Source organism: Rattus norvegicus, chromosome 10 (genome assembly GCF_021556685.1).
Source record: "Rattus norvegicus strain SHRSP/BbbUtx chromosome 10, alternate assembly SHRSP_T2T, whole genome shotgun sequence".
NCBI lineage: Eukaryota > Metazoa > Chordata > Mammalia > Rodentia > Muridae > Rattus > Rattus norvegicus.
The window spans coordinates 112,846,936-112,862,434 of NC_141543.1; the positions used below are offsets into that span (position 1 = coordinate 112,846,936).

Below are 15,499 nucleotides of genomic sequence, written 5' to 3' on the forward strand. Positions count from 1 at the left end.
GGAGGAGGAAGAGGAGGGAAGAGGGCTGCTGAGGAGCCAGCTCAGGTAGAATCAGAAGCTCTGAAGCTGGTCTCTGCTGCAGACATCTGGAAGAGTCAGGGTTGGTCTGTGCAGGCCACCCAGCTGGCCCAGGCACACTGAGTGAACCCACCTAAGCTGGGGGTGCTTGACAAGGACACGCAGGGAACTGCAGTGCCTGAGCACCCACTTCCATCTCTGTCCTTAGTTTGTGCTAAAGCATGCGGCATTTGCTCATCTCCGTGAAGTGGCTCCCTTCCCCAACACCCTGAACCCTCATGAGGCTGAGTCCCTGGCCTTGGTACAAGCTATGATCGACCAAATTCTGGAGCTACACAGGGATGTCCGGTGGCTCCACATCGGCTGTGATGAGGTGAGTGCCTTTTTTTTTTGTTTGTTTGTTTGTTTGCTTCTTTTTTCGGAGCTGGGGACCGAACCCAGGGCCTTGTGCTTGCTAGGCAAGTGCTCTACCACTGAGCTAAATCCCCAACCCCGGGTGCCTGTGATCTCAAGGTCTGCAGCTGCTTTTCTTCACAATCACGTGCCACATCATGGCTTCTTTCCTTTCTTTCTATATTTATTTACTTACTATTTTATGTGTGTGGCTATTTTACCTGCGTGTGTGCCTGTGTGCAGTCGGTGTGGCATGACACGCAACACCCACGGGCCAGAAGAGGGTGTCAGGATCACCTGGGACTGCAGTTACAGGTGGTTGTGAGCCACGTAGTGACTGCTGAGAAGCAGACCTACATCCTCTGGAAGAACTTCTAGTGCTCTTAGCCACCGAGCAATCTCTCCAGCACCCTGTTTGTTTTCTTTTGATTTGGTTTGGTTTAATTTAATTAAAACAGTTTTTGAGCTACAGTCTCATTACATTACTTAGGCTGGTTTGAACTCTTCCTTCTGTCTCATCCTGCCAAACACTAGAATTATAGGAATGTGTCACCATGCCAGGCACTACGGATTCTTTTAAATAGATAGTCCAGGTACTAAGGATACAGGCAGGGACTGCTAAGGGGACAGGCCTGTTGAGGGAGATGATCAAGGATTGCTAAGGAGACAGGCCTGTTTAAATAAATAGTACAAATACTAAAAGATAAAGGCAAGACTGCTAAGGCCATAGACCTGTTTAGGAAGATGATCAGGGACTGCTAAGGAGACAGGCCTGTTGAGGGAGATGATTCTCTGGAGAGGAGCGTTGGCTGGCATAGGACAGTCCTGCAGAGCCCACGTAAGGTATCCTGTGTACAGATGACATCCTCCAGGGACCAGGCTTCTTTACCTCCTCCTGCAGGAACAGAGCCAGCGCTAGCCATGAGCAAATGCATGCCCTTTCAGACAGTTGTCGCCAACGACGTGCAGTTTGAGGTGTTGACGGGAAGGGTGTTGCTATACTTGGATCTTGAAGCACTGCTTGGGAGCAGTGTTCCTCTGGGACATCTGTGGTATGTCCGCTTACCTAGCCCATCCAATGGCTAGCCTCTACTCCTCTGCTTCTCTTGCTTGATTCCAGATATGTGGGCAGGGCTGGGGTAGGCTTTGAGACAAAGGCTTCTTCAGCCTGGTTTTGTAGACATTCCATCCTGAGGTTTCCGTTTTTTAAAAGTAAATCAGAGCTGGATATAGTGGCTGGCATCTGTAATCCTAGCATTTGGAGGATTGTGGAGAGAATTGTCACAAACTTGAGACCAGCCTGGACTACATAGTGAGCGAGTTCTAGGTCCTCTTGGGCCATGGTATCTCAAAATAAGGAAATCTGAAGGTAAGATGTGATTTTCCACACCTGTAACGCAGCAGACTTCATAGCATAGGGAATTACAAGCCTGCCTAGGCTACGTGAAATCCTGTCTCATAGGAGGGGTCTGCTGGAGTGGAGGCTTAGCAGTTATGAGCATTGGCTACCCTTGCAGAGGACCAGCACTCACATAGCAGCCCACAACTGTCTATAGCTTCAGTTCCCGGGTTTTCCGACACTTTCACACAGTCATATATGTGAGCAAAATATCAATGCAAGTAAGTTAATAAATAACTAAAAAAGAGGAGGATAATAATACAACCTATAATCTTGTGTGAAACCCTGTCTCAGAAAGAAAGCATGTGTGTGCATGTGTGTGTGTGTGTGCACGTGCATGCATGCGTGTGTGTGTGCGTGTGCATGCATGCATGCGTGTGCGTGTGCGTGTGCATGCATGCATGTGTGTGCATGCATGCATGTGTGTGCATGCGTGTGTGTGTGTGTGTGTGTGTGTGTGTGTGTGCATGCGCATGTGTGCGTATGTGTATTTCACAGATGGACTCACACTACCCGTTGCCTTCCGTGTCTGGCTTCTTCACTGCCATTATGAGTGTAGGACAAGGCTAATCAGCATTATCACATGTCAGGGATAGCCATGGCACAGTAGGTCCCATGTCCACCAACTCCTCAGTGCGATAACAGGGTTGTCCTGCCTCTTAGTGTTCTGAGCAGAGTTGCTTTGAACCTAAAGAGGTCCTAAGTGAATCTGTTCTAAGAAAGGCAGTCTTCCTGTGGAAACCAAGGAAGCTAAGCCTCTTTCTTAGTGTCCTCTGTACTTGCAGCCACCCCAAGATTCAGGACAGGTGTGAACCTAAGGATGGCAACAGATTAATACCATCCTGTTTCTTCCTCCTAGGTCTACTACCTGGGTGAGGGGGAGACCTCAAAACAGTGGCTACAGCAGGAACAGAACAGCCATGCGAAACTGTGCCTGAACCACATGCAGGCGGTAGCCAGCCATGTGCTGACCCAGCATCCTGGCATAACACCCTTGGTGTGGGATGACATGCTACGGGACATCCCTCAGGAACAGCTAAAAGGTTGGCAGGCCTGTATGGATGGGGCTTACATGTGGCTGCCCAAGACCTCAAGTTCCAGAGGCCTTGGAAGTGAGCTCTTAATGTATGTTCTAGTGAAAATGCTGGCTTCTGTCCTTCCCTCAAGTCACTGTGCAACCTTGCAGGAGTGTGAGCAGAAATTGATATAGCTTCTGACAGGCCCGAAGGGGCCATCGGCGTGTCCAGTGCTTCTGATAGCTTTAGTCCATGTGTACTCTGTGGCCAGCCTTGAGATGCCAGGACCAAACGTTTGCACTGGCCCGAAGCTGGAGATGAAGCTGGAGTACCTGCCCCAGCCTGGGTGATTGGCACTTGAACACGTCACCCTGAGGTTAAGTGCAGAGATCCAGGGCCAGCTGCACCTATATTCTGTGAGGCTAGTATACGTTTTATGTTAATGAGTCAGAGATGTGCTCCAGTGCCCCGAGGCTGCAAGGCAGGCAGCTTGGAAAAGAGCTTAGAGCCTCACAAAAACAGGCAGCCACCAACATCATTTGTAGCTCTGATGTTTATGGCCAAAAGCCTAGCACAGCTGCAAGCTGTACTTAAAGCACACTAGACCTGAGAGGGTGGTTTAAGTTTGACATAACTTTAACATTAAAAGAATGTGCAGAGGTGAGCATAATAGCACAGGACTGCTATCTCAGTGCTTAGGAGGCTGAGATGGAGGATTAGAGGTCAAGTCCAGTCTGGGCAGCAAAGTGAGACCCCTATATCAAAACAAATATGTCTAAGAAGCGGGAGTGTGACCTGAATGGTCCTTCCCACACTCATGGCCTTGCTCTGTTGACAGCGTCTGGGGTGCCTCAACTGGTGGAGCCTGTGCTCTGGGACTATGGAGCTGACCTGGATGTCCACAGCAAAAGTCAGTACAGGTTGCTCACAATACATTCATTCCTCACGGTACATGTGCCTGCATGACTGTTTCCCAGTCCTCCATAACCCTGTAACCTGAACTATCCAGCCTGCCACACTAGTTTAGCTGACCAGCATGGAACAGAAAGGCTATGCACAGCCTCCTCTCCTGGCGTGGGATCCCTGCTGGCTCCAGACCATCCCGGTTCTTTCCAGCTCTTCCTGAAGTGTTTATTCCTAATGAGTAATAAGCCACAGGCATTGTGGGAATGGTTGGTGTCTCCTCAGCTAGAATAGGGTGGCTCTCAGCTGCTCTGGTTAGGCTGTGTATCCAGGGCCTCCCTGTGAGAGCTGCTAATCTGCTTGCTTTCTTGCCTAGATTTCCTCATAGGGAAGTACCAGGAGTGTGGCTTCCAGAGGTTGTGGGCTGCCAGTGCCTTCAAGGGAGCCACAGGGGCCAGTCAGGCTCTGCCCCCTGTTGAGCACCACATCAGAAACCATGAGCTGTGGCTGCAGGTGGCAGGCAGTGGGCCAGTGGATACTCTACAAGGAATCATCCTGACTGGCTGGCAGAGGTAAGCTCTCACCAAACATGGCAGCTTGTCTAGTGCTGATCTTGCCTCCTCCTAAATCATGTTCTCCATGCCTCTGTGTTTGCCTCACTAACTCTGCTGAGGAGACTAGTGGTTGAGTCACAAGCATGCAGCCTCTGTGGTCTGCATGTTCCATGAGTGATACTGTGTGTCACGTGTGTAGCAGGGCATGAAGATTGGTCCCAGTTCTTTTAGGATGTCAATCCCTTTGAGAAATAGATGAACCCAGTCTTTGGTTCTGGCCAAGTCCCACTGTCAGGCTTCAACCTTTGAGCTAGACTGGTTGAAGCTGTCGACTCTGCCAGGAAGGGCTGGAAAGATGTCCCCTGGGGCCTCCACAGGTTCCAGAATCTGAGTGCAGAGCAAGGTGCTCAGCCACCGGGGCTGTGGAGTGTGGAGTGTCGTTGGAGTTGCTTGTGGTTTCAGTGGATGCCCACTGTGGATGCTGGCTTCAGAGACGCTCATGAAGACTTAGAAAGCACTTGCCTTCCTGTAGAGTATACTGAGGTCTGAGCTAAAGCAAGGCTCTCACAGAGAGTGATACTGAGGTCTGAGCTAAAGCAAGGCTCTCACAGAGAGTGAAGTCCTTTCTATGTATGGGGTAGTGGCTAGTGACTCACAGAGGTAAAGGACCACTGATGGGAGTGATGTAATCGCTGGCCCTTCTGCCAGCCTCCGTCTGCCTCACCTGAGGGGCATCTCTCTAGCCACTTATGGCTGAAGAAACCGAGGCCAGGCTAGTGGAGGCCCTCTGCCCATGCACTGGAGAGATCAGATGCCTGCTCTAACCTGGGGCCTTGTGGAAAAGCGTGAGGTGGATAGACAGGATACAGGACACAGAAAAGACCTCTGGGAGGTGGACTAGTACAGGAAAAGGGATAATAAAGGCTCTACAGAAGCTCCACATCAAGCATACGCTGTGGAGTGCGCCCCAGTGCTGAGAGCCCATTTCCCCTATACAGGCTCCTCCTCGGGGCATCATAGCAGACCTAATGCAAAATCCCCATGACATGGAACCCACTTTGGAAATCCTGAGCCAGGTAATGGGATATGCCAGTCTGCCCACAGTGGTTTCTAGTCTAAGAACCCTCAAAACATAAGAAAGGGCACCCCAAGTCGGGCATCCTCATCAAACTGAAATGGTTGGAGAGCTGAATTGTCTTCTTTTGGACATAGGTACGACCACTTCTCTGTGCTGTGTGAGCTGCTCCCTGTGGGAATCCCATCCCTGGCTGCCTGTCTACAGTCACTTGTACATGGTATGTCCCAGCCGACAGTTCTAGCAACTACCTACTCTTAGCCAAACAGGAAGAAAGGAGCCAATTGCTGTTTTCCCCTGGTCACTGCCCTGTTCTGTCTGCACTGTGCTCCTTCACAGGGATGAAGAAGGTAATGTTTCTAGTCTGCCCGTTTGCTTAAATACTGTTCCAGGACTGCCTATACCCTGATCATCAGCCTGCGTCTCAGGTAGTTTGGGAAGCTAGAAAGGACATAAGAAATTCATGCCTCAGGTGCAGATGCAGATTCTTTTTGCTGCTTGAGTGTTCTGAGGCCTCTCTAGAACTGGGTGCCTCTCTGCTGCAGGACCCTTTATCCCAGTGCTCCTACACCCAGATGACCTGAGGAAACAAATGGCTGCAGAAAACAGGCATGGGCAGTGCTCAGAGCGGTAGGCCATGCAGCTTTGGCGAAATGAACCATGCCCATGAAGATTATAAGACTACGTAGGAGTCCATGTGTAAAGAAGGGTCCCCAAAACATTAGCAGCTGTGGCATGGAGGAAAGGTGTAGAAGTGGTCTTAGCTTTTTTTTTTTTTTTCCTGGAAGTTGTTCATTGTGAAGTGTTTAGAATGTGTAGAAAAACAAGGAAATAACAAGCACAAACATCCCTCACCCACACTGCAGAGGCACTGATGTCAGCAGTGTTGGCTTTAGCCCTTCCTAGGTTTGAAGAGTGATTATGCTGGAACCCAGACCCCTCAGTGCAGAGCCAGGAACCATCTGTCAGTGGCTTCCTGACACAGCCTTTTGTGCTGACTGGAGGTGTGTCTGCCCTGGCCATAACCTATTTCAGGTGCTCTAGAATACTCCACCTTTGATTGAGCCTGGACCTTGTACATGGACTGTGTGGTGAGTCCAGGGGCTCCTGCAGATTGTGCTACTACCTACAATGATGCATAACAAATATCTTTCTCATGTTTAATGAAAAGCAGCCGGCTGGCCTGGCTGGGGCTCCCCAAGATGCTGTGCCCTTTGCCCATAGCCCCCAAAGGTCAGGGGTTCTCTCTGACCACTTCTGCCTGTGGATGGTTTCAGGAGGCTTTGCTGAGGATGTTAGGCTGCGAGTGGAACGCTTCCTTGGGGTTTCAAGCCTGGAAATAACGGATACCGTAAGGTAATCCACGCTCCCCCACATTCCCCCACCCCCTGCTCTGGGGACCACTGTTCTTAGTGTGACTCTCTGGCAGTGAGGGAGCTGGCTCCTTTCCTGGCAGTGACATCCATGCCCTCGTCACACAAATTAGTCTCCACCTGTGCAGCTCTGTGGATTCACTTCTGGAGAGGAACAGGTAAGTGGCTCCCATGTGATATCTTCTGACATTGTCTTTACAAAGAAAGACTTCTAAAAATTTCTACCAGATTCTTTTTTTTTTTTTTTTTTTTTTGGTTCTTTTTTTCGGGGCTGGGGACCGAACCCAGGGCCTTGCGCTTCCTAGGCAAGCACTCTACCACTGAGCTAAATCCCCAACCCCTCTACCAGATTCTTAAGCCAGCCCCTCTTCCCTTACCTCCAAACCACTACTGGCTCTACTGACACTGTCTGGATTTGCTCCAGGTATGTCACTGGCTGGTTCAGCCCCTACCATCGCAGGCGGAAGCTTGTTCATCCTGTTATGATCCAGCACATACAGCCGGAGGCACTCAGGTAGCCACCGTCATATCCTCCTAGGTGTTCAGCCCCTGGAACTCCTTGTCCCCTTTACAAACACACACAGTAGCGATGACTATGGTTATCAGTGTTAAGGCAAGACAAGACAAGCTCTCCAGGTCCTGCAGCTTTAAATCTTGGATGAATTGATAGTCTATGCTTAGTAACACTTCCCCTAATATTAGCAATCTAATTAGAATCTAAGTGGTTCCTGGCCTAAGACAGAGTTATCAACCACATGCCCAGGCTGACCCAAGGCTCATCTTTGGAATCAGGCCACCTGGGGTCCATGCTGGCCCTGTCATTTCCTGGTACAACCTGGGGAAGTGTGCTGTGACTGGAGTCCCAGGCTGCCTGCACTGTCCTCTCCTGGTTCAAGACTAAACTAGGCTAGTGAGAGTACAGCTGTACTGAGTGTAACATGCTGCCAATAGACCCATTCATGGTTGTGAGGAAAACTGCCAGGCAGTGGCGTGCTCATGTTGAAATGTGACCAGTCATGCTTTTACTTTGTCCCAATGTTCAACGGAGGCATGGAATGGCACTGGCTCTGGGGACTGAGCATATGGGTGCAGCTATGTAAACTTGAGCCTTAGCGGAAACACTGCTAAAGCAAATCATGGATGCTGTCTCCCCCCAGCCTTCTAAGCAGGTGGAACAACCTCGTGCAGCAGCTGGAGGCAGCCCTGCAGCCGGTCTTCTACCCGGACGCCATTGAAGAGTGGCTGGAGGAGAATGTGCTCCCCAGTATGCAGCGACTGCAGGGTCTGCTGCAGGACCTGGGTGAGGCGGCCGCCCAACAGCCACCACCCACCAGCCCGGGCTGGGACACAGGCCAGAACCCCTGAGGGGCCAGGACCCTGTATATGACTTTGGACAACACCAAGATTTCTCTCAGTGGCCCAGCCAGGCGGGGCCTGTGCTCCTCCTGCGGAGCCCTACGTAGACAGGTTCTCCAGCTGTATGAACAGTAACCTTGGGTGAAGCAGAAAACAGAAAGGCACATTTGTAATTTGCACGTAGAGCTTTATTACTTCTGAAATAAAAAGACCAGGAAGTGGAAGTCCCACCAACAGAAACTTGGATCAACTTTTTACCACCATAGAGAATTTCATGCCTTCACCAAGGAATGAGTCTCAGCACTGGGCAATATTGGAAGGGGATATGACAGCACCTAAGAGACAGACTCCTCCTTCTCTTGTCTAAAGTACCTTAAGAGTCTGTGGGCAACAAGCCAAAAACCAACAAGCTATATTTCACATTTCATCTGGGGAGAAAAATCTCTAACTTAACCATTTAGAAAGCTCACTTTAGCATGTTCAAGGGACCATGTTCCCAAGTTGGGACTAGTAGCAGTCACCTCAGAAGACCTGTTCATAGTTCTTGCCTAACTACTGTGCTCAGCCTAGGGGCAGTAGCCTCAGGGCTGCCTTAACTTCTTTGTCTATGTAACTCTTCTATTTCCCAGGTCTACCTGATGAGGTATGGGTATACGGCTTGGAGGAGCTCTGTGTAGACCAGAGATCCACAGCTTCTAGCTGGAAACTTAGTAAACAGTGTACTTTTGAGGGACTTGAGTCGACTCAGAAGGAAACTAGAAGAGCAGAAAAGGACCGTAAGTGGTTGGTACCAACTTTATTAGAAGAGGCCATGGCCCAGGCTGGCCTTGAACTTTCTTCCCGCCCCACTTCTGAACACTGGGATTGACAGGGCTGTGTCTCCACATGCCTATTTTCTTCAGGTCTTTTCAAGGCTTGAAAGGCTAAGACTCAGTTTCTGTAAAGGAGCTCCCAGGTCTTAAAGACAGCAGGATGCCAAAAACCAAAAGAGGTGACCTTTCCTCCAGTAGCAGCTTCTTCCCTGGTTGGGTTGGGAGAGCCTTCCATTCCTGCTGTGCTACAACAGTGCTGGGATCTCAGACAAAGTTGTCTGAGAAGGAACAGGGTAGTCAGCAACACTCTGATTTCTCTGAGAGTTCTGTGGCCAGGCATTCAGCATCCATAGTTGCCTTCAGGGAAGCTCCTGACCACCAAGGGTGTCCATCTTGAGGGATGGTCAGGGAGAGTAAACATCAGTGTTTACAGGAGTGGGTCCTTCCTACCTGCGTGTGGGTGTCTCACTCTCACTATGAAGTGGAGTCTTGCCTACAATAGCCTGGGGTGGCAAGGCATCTTGAAGGCAGGCACTAGGCTTATGCTGAAGAAAGCTTGGCATCTTATACTTCAGACTGCCCTTGGGCGAGCTTATGCAGACCCGGCTGTGCTGCCCAACCCAGAGCGGCCACGGGGAAGGCACTAACTTCTGAGACCTCGCCCTCCCCTGGATGTAGCATCCACCCCCTGCATCCTGACAGATGCAGCCTTTCTGGGTTGTGGGAGAGGCCTAGCCCATGGTTCTGCAAAGTGTAGAAGCGTAAACAAGCAAAAGGCGGGTAGTCTGTAGTAGGACTGCCCAAGGAGCCATAGGCGGGTGTCCAAGGTCTGCCTGTACCCTTATAATTGGCAAGTCAGTCGGAGACGCATCGGAAGTGGGTGACATTCACCAGCAGCCATTCCACACTGTCAGCTCTGGCCACCAGGGCCATCAGGTTCACTGTCACTGCTTTGTGACCGTTCTGAGGGGCTCTCCAGGCGGTGCAGCTCCAAGAAGCTAGTGATGAGTTTGGCAATGGCTTCCACGTCACTAGGCAATCATCAAGAAAGCAGGTCACCTTGGCAAAGGGTGCAGTTCCACAACACACCACAAAAGACCCACGCTATCTCATCCCCTGCAGTACACCTACATCACCCCCCCTCCCCCGTGGTCTCAAATGAGCCCAGTATCTCTGGCCTCAGTCCTACTCTCACTGAAGCCCCAACCCTGTTCTGATGCCTCCTCTACAGACAGCTGCAGCAAAGCTGCTCCTAAGCACATACATCCTGATCAGAGCCCCACACCCTGTCTACAACACTGAGAAACACTAAGGGATAGCCCAGTCTTGCTTTATGCCAATCTTACCTGCGTCGGCCCATGACTGCACTCTGAGTAAGGGGGTGGGAGAAGCCTGTTGCAAACCGGAGCACCACCATGTAGCCCTTCCCAAAGTAACGGACCTTTTCCTCCTCCACATTCACATCCTGGATGTCTTTCAACAGGACCACCACTGGGGACAGAAGGGTTTGCTGATGAGCAGTCTCCCTATGCTCTTATCCAATGCTCTCAACCTATGCCACGCACAGCACAGCCTGCTGAACAGTGGGAGTAGCATTAGTGACAAAAGCATTTACTAGTTCACCTTCAGGACTGTGGACCCAGACTAACTTCTGGATAAGGATACTCAGGAGACCCATTACAGCTGCAGTTTCAGGCAGACACTGGCTTTCCTGAGCAGTCCCACAACAGGGATCACTAAGCTCAAGTTGCTATCTTCATGAAACCTGTCTGGTTCCAGTGGGGTAGCCCCGCTAGTTAGTTCTGTGCACAGAGAAACCATCGCTTAACTAATACATGGCTGATACTGCTTTCCCAAGAGCCCCTGGGAAACCTATCTCATCTCACTGTCACAGTGACAAGGGGGATGACCATGTGGCTTGGAGCCCGTGGGTACTGGCTCTCAAATGTGCAAGGGCTTCCAACAAGCAGCCTATGGGGAAGTTCAAACAGTGCACTAACTCACACCCACAAACCAGCTCTGGTCTTCATCTGCGCCACATTCAGCTATACACTGCCAGCGCTCGATATGAGTTAAGAGGCCTGGATGCTTTGGGGTCTAACTTTTCATGTTAAAAGCACATAGAGTTTACTTGCATATTTTTAATGAGCAGTAGCTGAGCTGGATACATAATGGGGGAGACCTATGAGAACCTGCTACTTCATAACTAGGCTACCTTCCAAGCCCATAAGCTCAAGGGTTGCGGGGTTCCTTTAACCATTTTCTCACTGCAGGGCTGGCAGAGCTGACAATCAGGTACAGGATAATCAAGAAAGGCCAAGTGGTTCCTGAAGACTCTTCTCCTGTCACCCTCGCCCAACCTAGGAGAGCTGCCAAGGAGTGTCCATCCTTCCTGACAGGCTGAGTTCTGAAGTAGGCAAAACACCTGTCTGGATCTGTCCCGGCAAGCCAGGATATGTCCGCGGGACCCTCATTCCTCGAGCAGTTGAACTTGGATCCAAGCCATCCAGGCCTCACCAAACCTTCACCAACCTGTAGGTTCCCACATCTTACCTTGATCATGGCCCGCTCTGAGAAGAGTCAGCAGCTTCTTGTAGAGGCTGAATGTTTTTAAGATGACCTTCCCAGTGCTCTTGTTGAAAATGGCCTCCTGCAAACGAATGCATGCTAACCACACACAGAACTCTAGGTAGAGAGCCAAGCTGATGCTGAGGTACAGCCCCACCACACTGGTACAAATACAAAGCTTTCCCAGTAGAAACCCAAAGCCTCCAGGACTCTTCCAGAGCCTACTTCTGTGCCTGACATCTGGTACTCCCCTGTGAGTAAGGGGCACACGAAAGAAAGCAGATACAGTGGATGTCCTTTTCTCTTTGAGTGAGAACAGGACCAGGCTGGGGAATCTAGCCCAGTGGTAGAGCACTTGCCCAGCAGGTATGAGGCCCCAGGTTCAATCCTCAGTACTGGGTAAATAAAAGAATAAAAGGAAAGGATGGTAATGAGGCCATTAAGCAAATGCAGAAGCCCCAGTCAGGAAGCTTCATGAATTCTGACAAGTTCAAGACTAAGGGAAGGGGGCTTCCCCAAAAGGTACCACCTGACTTAACAGGTTCAGATTTCTGTCAGCTATTATAGGTGTATAGTGAGGACCAAGCCCCCAACCCCTGAACCTCAAAGCCTAGGAGCTAGTCTGAGTTTTCAGAATTTCTCACAGGTCCCTGCCCTGTGTAGCCAGCCCAGCCTAGGGACAATACAGACTTGTTGCAACAACCCCAGAGGCGTGGGGGGGCAGGGGGACACCCCACTACTGTGAGCTGAGTGTGGTGCTTTATGCCTGTCAGAAGGCTGAGGCAATAGGCTTGCTTTTGAGATTGAGGCAAGCCTGCAACAAAATAAAATGTACTACCCAGAACCTCGGAGAAAACAGTTGTGAGTAGCTTCTAGAAGAGTCCAGAGATGTTTACGAGCAAGATCAAGGGAAGGCCTGAGTCCAAGTAACCAATACCTCTGAACTGGGGCAGATGCCTCCGAACGGGAAGGGCACTACTGTACTATCTTACCTCCCAGTCCTCCAAGTTCTGTACAGCCACAAAGAGGCAGCCTGTGACATAGAAGAGCTTCCAGCCCAGACTATCTGCAAGCAGACATAGCGTATCAGCTCATTAGCTACAGGAGCCAAGGTGATGTGTCCATAGGTGGTCCTTCCCAGCCCAGTCTTTCTTTTGGCTCAGGTTAGAGGCTTAGGTAATGTGCTTTTGTCACCAGAAACATGAATATCCCAAACTCTGATCTATACAGCCTTGCCATAGACGTGGGACGCATGTCTCTGTAGCTTCCTCTCTGTAGCAAGGTGGCAGGAAAATGCTAAAGAGCTTTCCAAGAGGGCTTTGTAACACAGGAAGAGATTTAAGGTACAAAGCATGGGCTGGGATCATCTCCCACATAAGGCAAGGCAGAGGCCACCCCAAAGCCACACACACCAAGACTGCTCACAGGTGACTGCTTTTTGTTCATTTCCAAGTGCAAGGAAGCTAAAGGGGAAAGCATACTTTACCTCCACTGTAATAGGCAGCAGCCAGGCCAGTGGATAATATTCCTGTAAAGAAAGGAGAGAGGACCTTGTTAACTAGCCAAGGGAAGTCCCATTTCCTCACAGTGTGATAGCTGCCAGCAAGGAGGCCTGTCTCATGGTAGGACAGCTTGTTCAGGGGCAGCAGGTAGAGGCTACCTAGTGCAGAGCTGATGAAAACAACTAAGAAGTTTGTTTCAAAATGGAGGACAAGGAGACTGGAAAGAGCTTACTGGTTAAGAGCATATACTACTTTTCCAAGAGAACCCAGTTCAGTAATCAGCACCCATGTCAGGGCATTCACAACCTCACTTCAGCTCCAGGAGACTTAATGCTCTTCGGGACTCCACAGGCACCTATGTGCACCCGCATAGACCACCCCCATATAGATACACATAATTTAAAAATAAAGTAGGGGGTTGGGGATTTAGCTCAGTGGTAGAGCGCTTGCCTAGCAAGCGTAAGGCCCTGGGTTCAGTCCCCAGCTCTGAAAATAAATAAAAAATAAAATAAATAAAAAATAAAATAAATAAAAATAAAGTAAAAAGCAGATATCCCATCAGGGCATTCACCGGACTTGTCTGCAAACAAATGAAACATGCACAAGTGACCCTGATGTAGGTAGGTATTACTTACGTGGGATGAGGGATGAAGACTAGTTAGAGAATTATAACACAGAGCATAACCTGCAGAAGGGCGTGTATATATATCATAAGGACAGCCTACAGCGATGCTGCCGAAGCCACAGCTAGTGCCTCACCTCAAACTCTGTACAGCCCAGCCAACACAAGTGCAGCTGTCCCTGAGATACAAGAGCCTTCTAATAGGCAGTTATGGAGGGAGAGTACAAGAGGCTAAGTGCGTTTATGAAGAGGTCTGAGACAGGGAAGAGGAAAAATGTGAATCCATGACCTGGGTGAACCTATCACATGGAGGAAAAACTACAGTGACCTCAAAAAAAGCAGAGAGGCTGGGAGTGCATCTCAGTGTTAAAGAAGTGTGCCCAGCATGCAAGGCTAGGAGGGCATCTCAATGTTAGAGTGTGCCTAGCTTGCAAGGGGGTCCGCATGCTATCTGAAAGAAAAAGCACACTGGGAGTTAATGAAGCATGTTTTATCAAGGCCTTGTATTGAGGAGAGCCTCTAACAGAACACAAAGAAGCTGTTTAGGTCACCTTTTAGAGCTGTATGGGGAAAAATTGGGAAGCCTTACCAACTAGCAGGGACCAAGACCGGATGCCGGGAGCCCTCTTCAGATGGAGGCGGGTGCTGGTACGTGTTTCCACCTGCATATACATCCCTGGAACCTGGGCTCCACTGCACAGCCGACCAGGCTTGGAAAAACACACCCGAAGCCTGCAACCACTGCACATAAGTAGCACCTCATCAGTCCAGTCAGGAGGCCGAGGGAAGGTCCCCAACAGACCCTGAACTGCTTTCTCTTATGAGCCTGCCTCAACTCACGATTATGTATGGGCATTGGGGCTACAAAGCCCATAAATTCAGTGTTGGTCCTGGTCTCACTTCAAAGACCGAGTCTCGTAAACCCTTTTCTTGACTAAACCCTCATCTTTAAGTTGTTCCATTAGTAACCCCCCACGCAAACACACACACACAACTCAGGCTTCCGGCACCGTACCCGAATCTTCCAGAAACTCCTCTTCCCACCAAGAAGGGGAAGTGAAAGTACATCGTGTATGAGTCTACAATCAGAAGTTGTCATACCCCTGTTACTGAGTCTAGACCACCTAACAATGGCCCAAATGCATCCGAATTAATAGAACACTGCGGCAAAACCTCTGGAGATTAACACCCTAAGTCCCAGTTCTGAGTGGCTCCTTGGATACCCAGGGGCAATCAAGCGTCGTACCCCACCCACATTCTCAAGAATTCTAGTTAGGCATACAACTTACCTCCCTCTGGCTTCAGTTACCAACAAGCTCCACAAGCGGCCGTTCCGCTGGCTCCTCCTGAGGAGTGCACACGCTCGGTTTGCTCAATCTGCCTTGCGCCCGATCCAGATCCGCAAGCGGTGACCTGCACAGGACACAACGGATCGGAACCAGAAAAGCTGCAGGACACGCACGTTTGCCAGAACCGAGGAACGTGTACGACAATTAGTGCGAGAGAACAGTCTCTCGAACTTCCGGACTTCTGTTTCGCGGACTTCCGGGATAAGAGCCCGGTAGGGACTTCCCAGGGGTGGAGACTGAGTGATTACGTAGGCGAGGGGTTGTGCCTTTGTGCTTCCACACTCCTGGGGATGGGGCGGTCTATAGGACACGTGAATTTAACCGCTTGGCCGGCAAGAATAATGTCACTCATGGAGGTTTCCTACCTAAGCGTGGTTTAGAAGCCTGAAGAGTGGATTTGGATTGAGCTTTGTTTGTTTGTTTGTTCTGGGGAGGATCTTTAGGTTTTCCAGACAAGGTTTCACTGTGTAGCTTTGGTTGGCCTGGAACTCAGAGAGATCTCTGCCTCCCAAGTGCTGGGATTAAAGGTGGGTGCCGCCACCTCCTTGCTGGATGTGGA

General features: G+C 50.1%; 2 protein-coding genes across 26 annotated transcripts in view; one reads left to right on the forward strand and one right to left on the reverse strand.

The window, feature by feature from the left end:
- Hexd (hexosaminidase D) overlaps positions 1 to 8,327 on the forward strand; it is an 18,923-nt gene extending 10,596 nt beyond the window's left edge. For 3 of the 24 annotated variants that reach the window (XR_015630101.1, XR_015630102.1, XR_015630103.1), the window contains exons 5-15: positions 227 to 391; positions 2,670 to 2,853; positions 3,665 to 3,736; positions 4,106 to 4,301; positions 5,282 to 5,359; positions 5,496 to 5,578; positions 6,255 to 6,449; positions 6,636 to 6,714; positions 6,788 to 6,889; positions 7,156 to 7,245; positions 7,889 to 8,327. Coding sequence is in view for 3 of the 24 variants with exons in the window: in XM_087569170.1 (XP_087425296.1) it covers positions 227 to 391; positions 2,670 to 2,853; positions 3,665 to 3,736; positions 4,106 to 4,301; positions 5,496 to 5,578; positions 6,636 to 6,714; positions 6,788 to 6,889; positions 7,156 to 7,245; positions 7,889 to 8,096 (1,179 nt within the window). In the remaining 21 variants the exon portion in view is untranslated. 24 annotated transcript variants of the gene reach the window in all.
- Cybc1 (cytochrome b-245 chaperone 1) lies at positions 8,254 to 15,128 on the reverse strand. Of its 2 annotated transcripts, none has more exons than XM_087574106.1 (7): positions 14,901 to 15,128; positions 14,181 to 14,332; positions 12,954 to 12,995; positions 12,460 to 12,533; positions 11,453 to 11,549; positions 10,246 to 10,390; positions 8,254 to 9,930 (listed from the first exon to the last, which is right to left on the reverse strand). In XM_087574106.1, the coding sequence occupies exons 2-7, from the start codon at positions 14,263 to 14,265 to the stop codon at positions 9,810 to 9,812; spliced, it is 564 nt and encodes a 187-aa protein (XP_087430232.1). In that variant the 5' UTR covers positions 14,266 to 14,332; positions 14,901 to 15,128; the 3' UTR covers positions 8,254 to 9,809.
- Between the last annotated feature and the right edge of the window lie 371 nt (positions 15,129 to 15,499).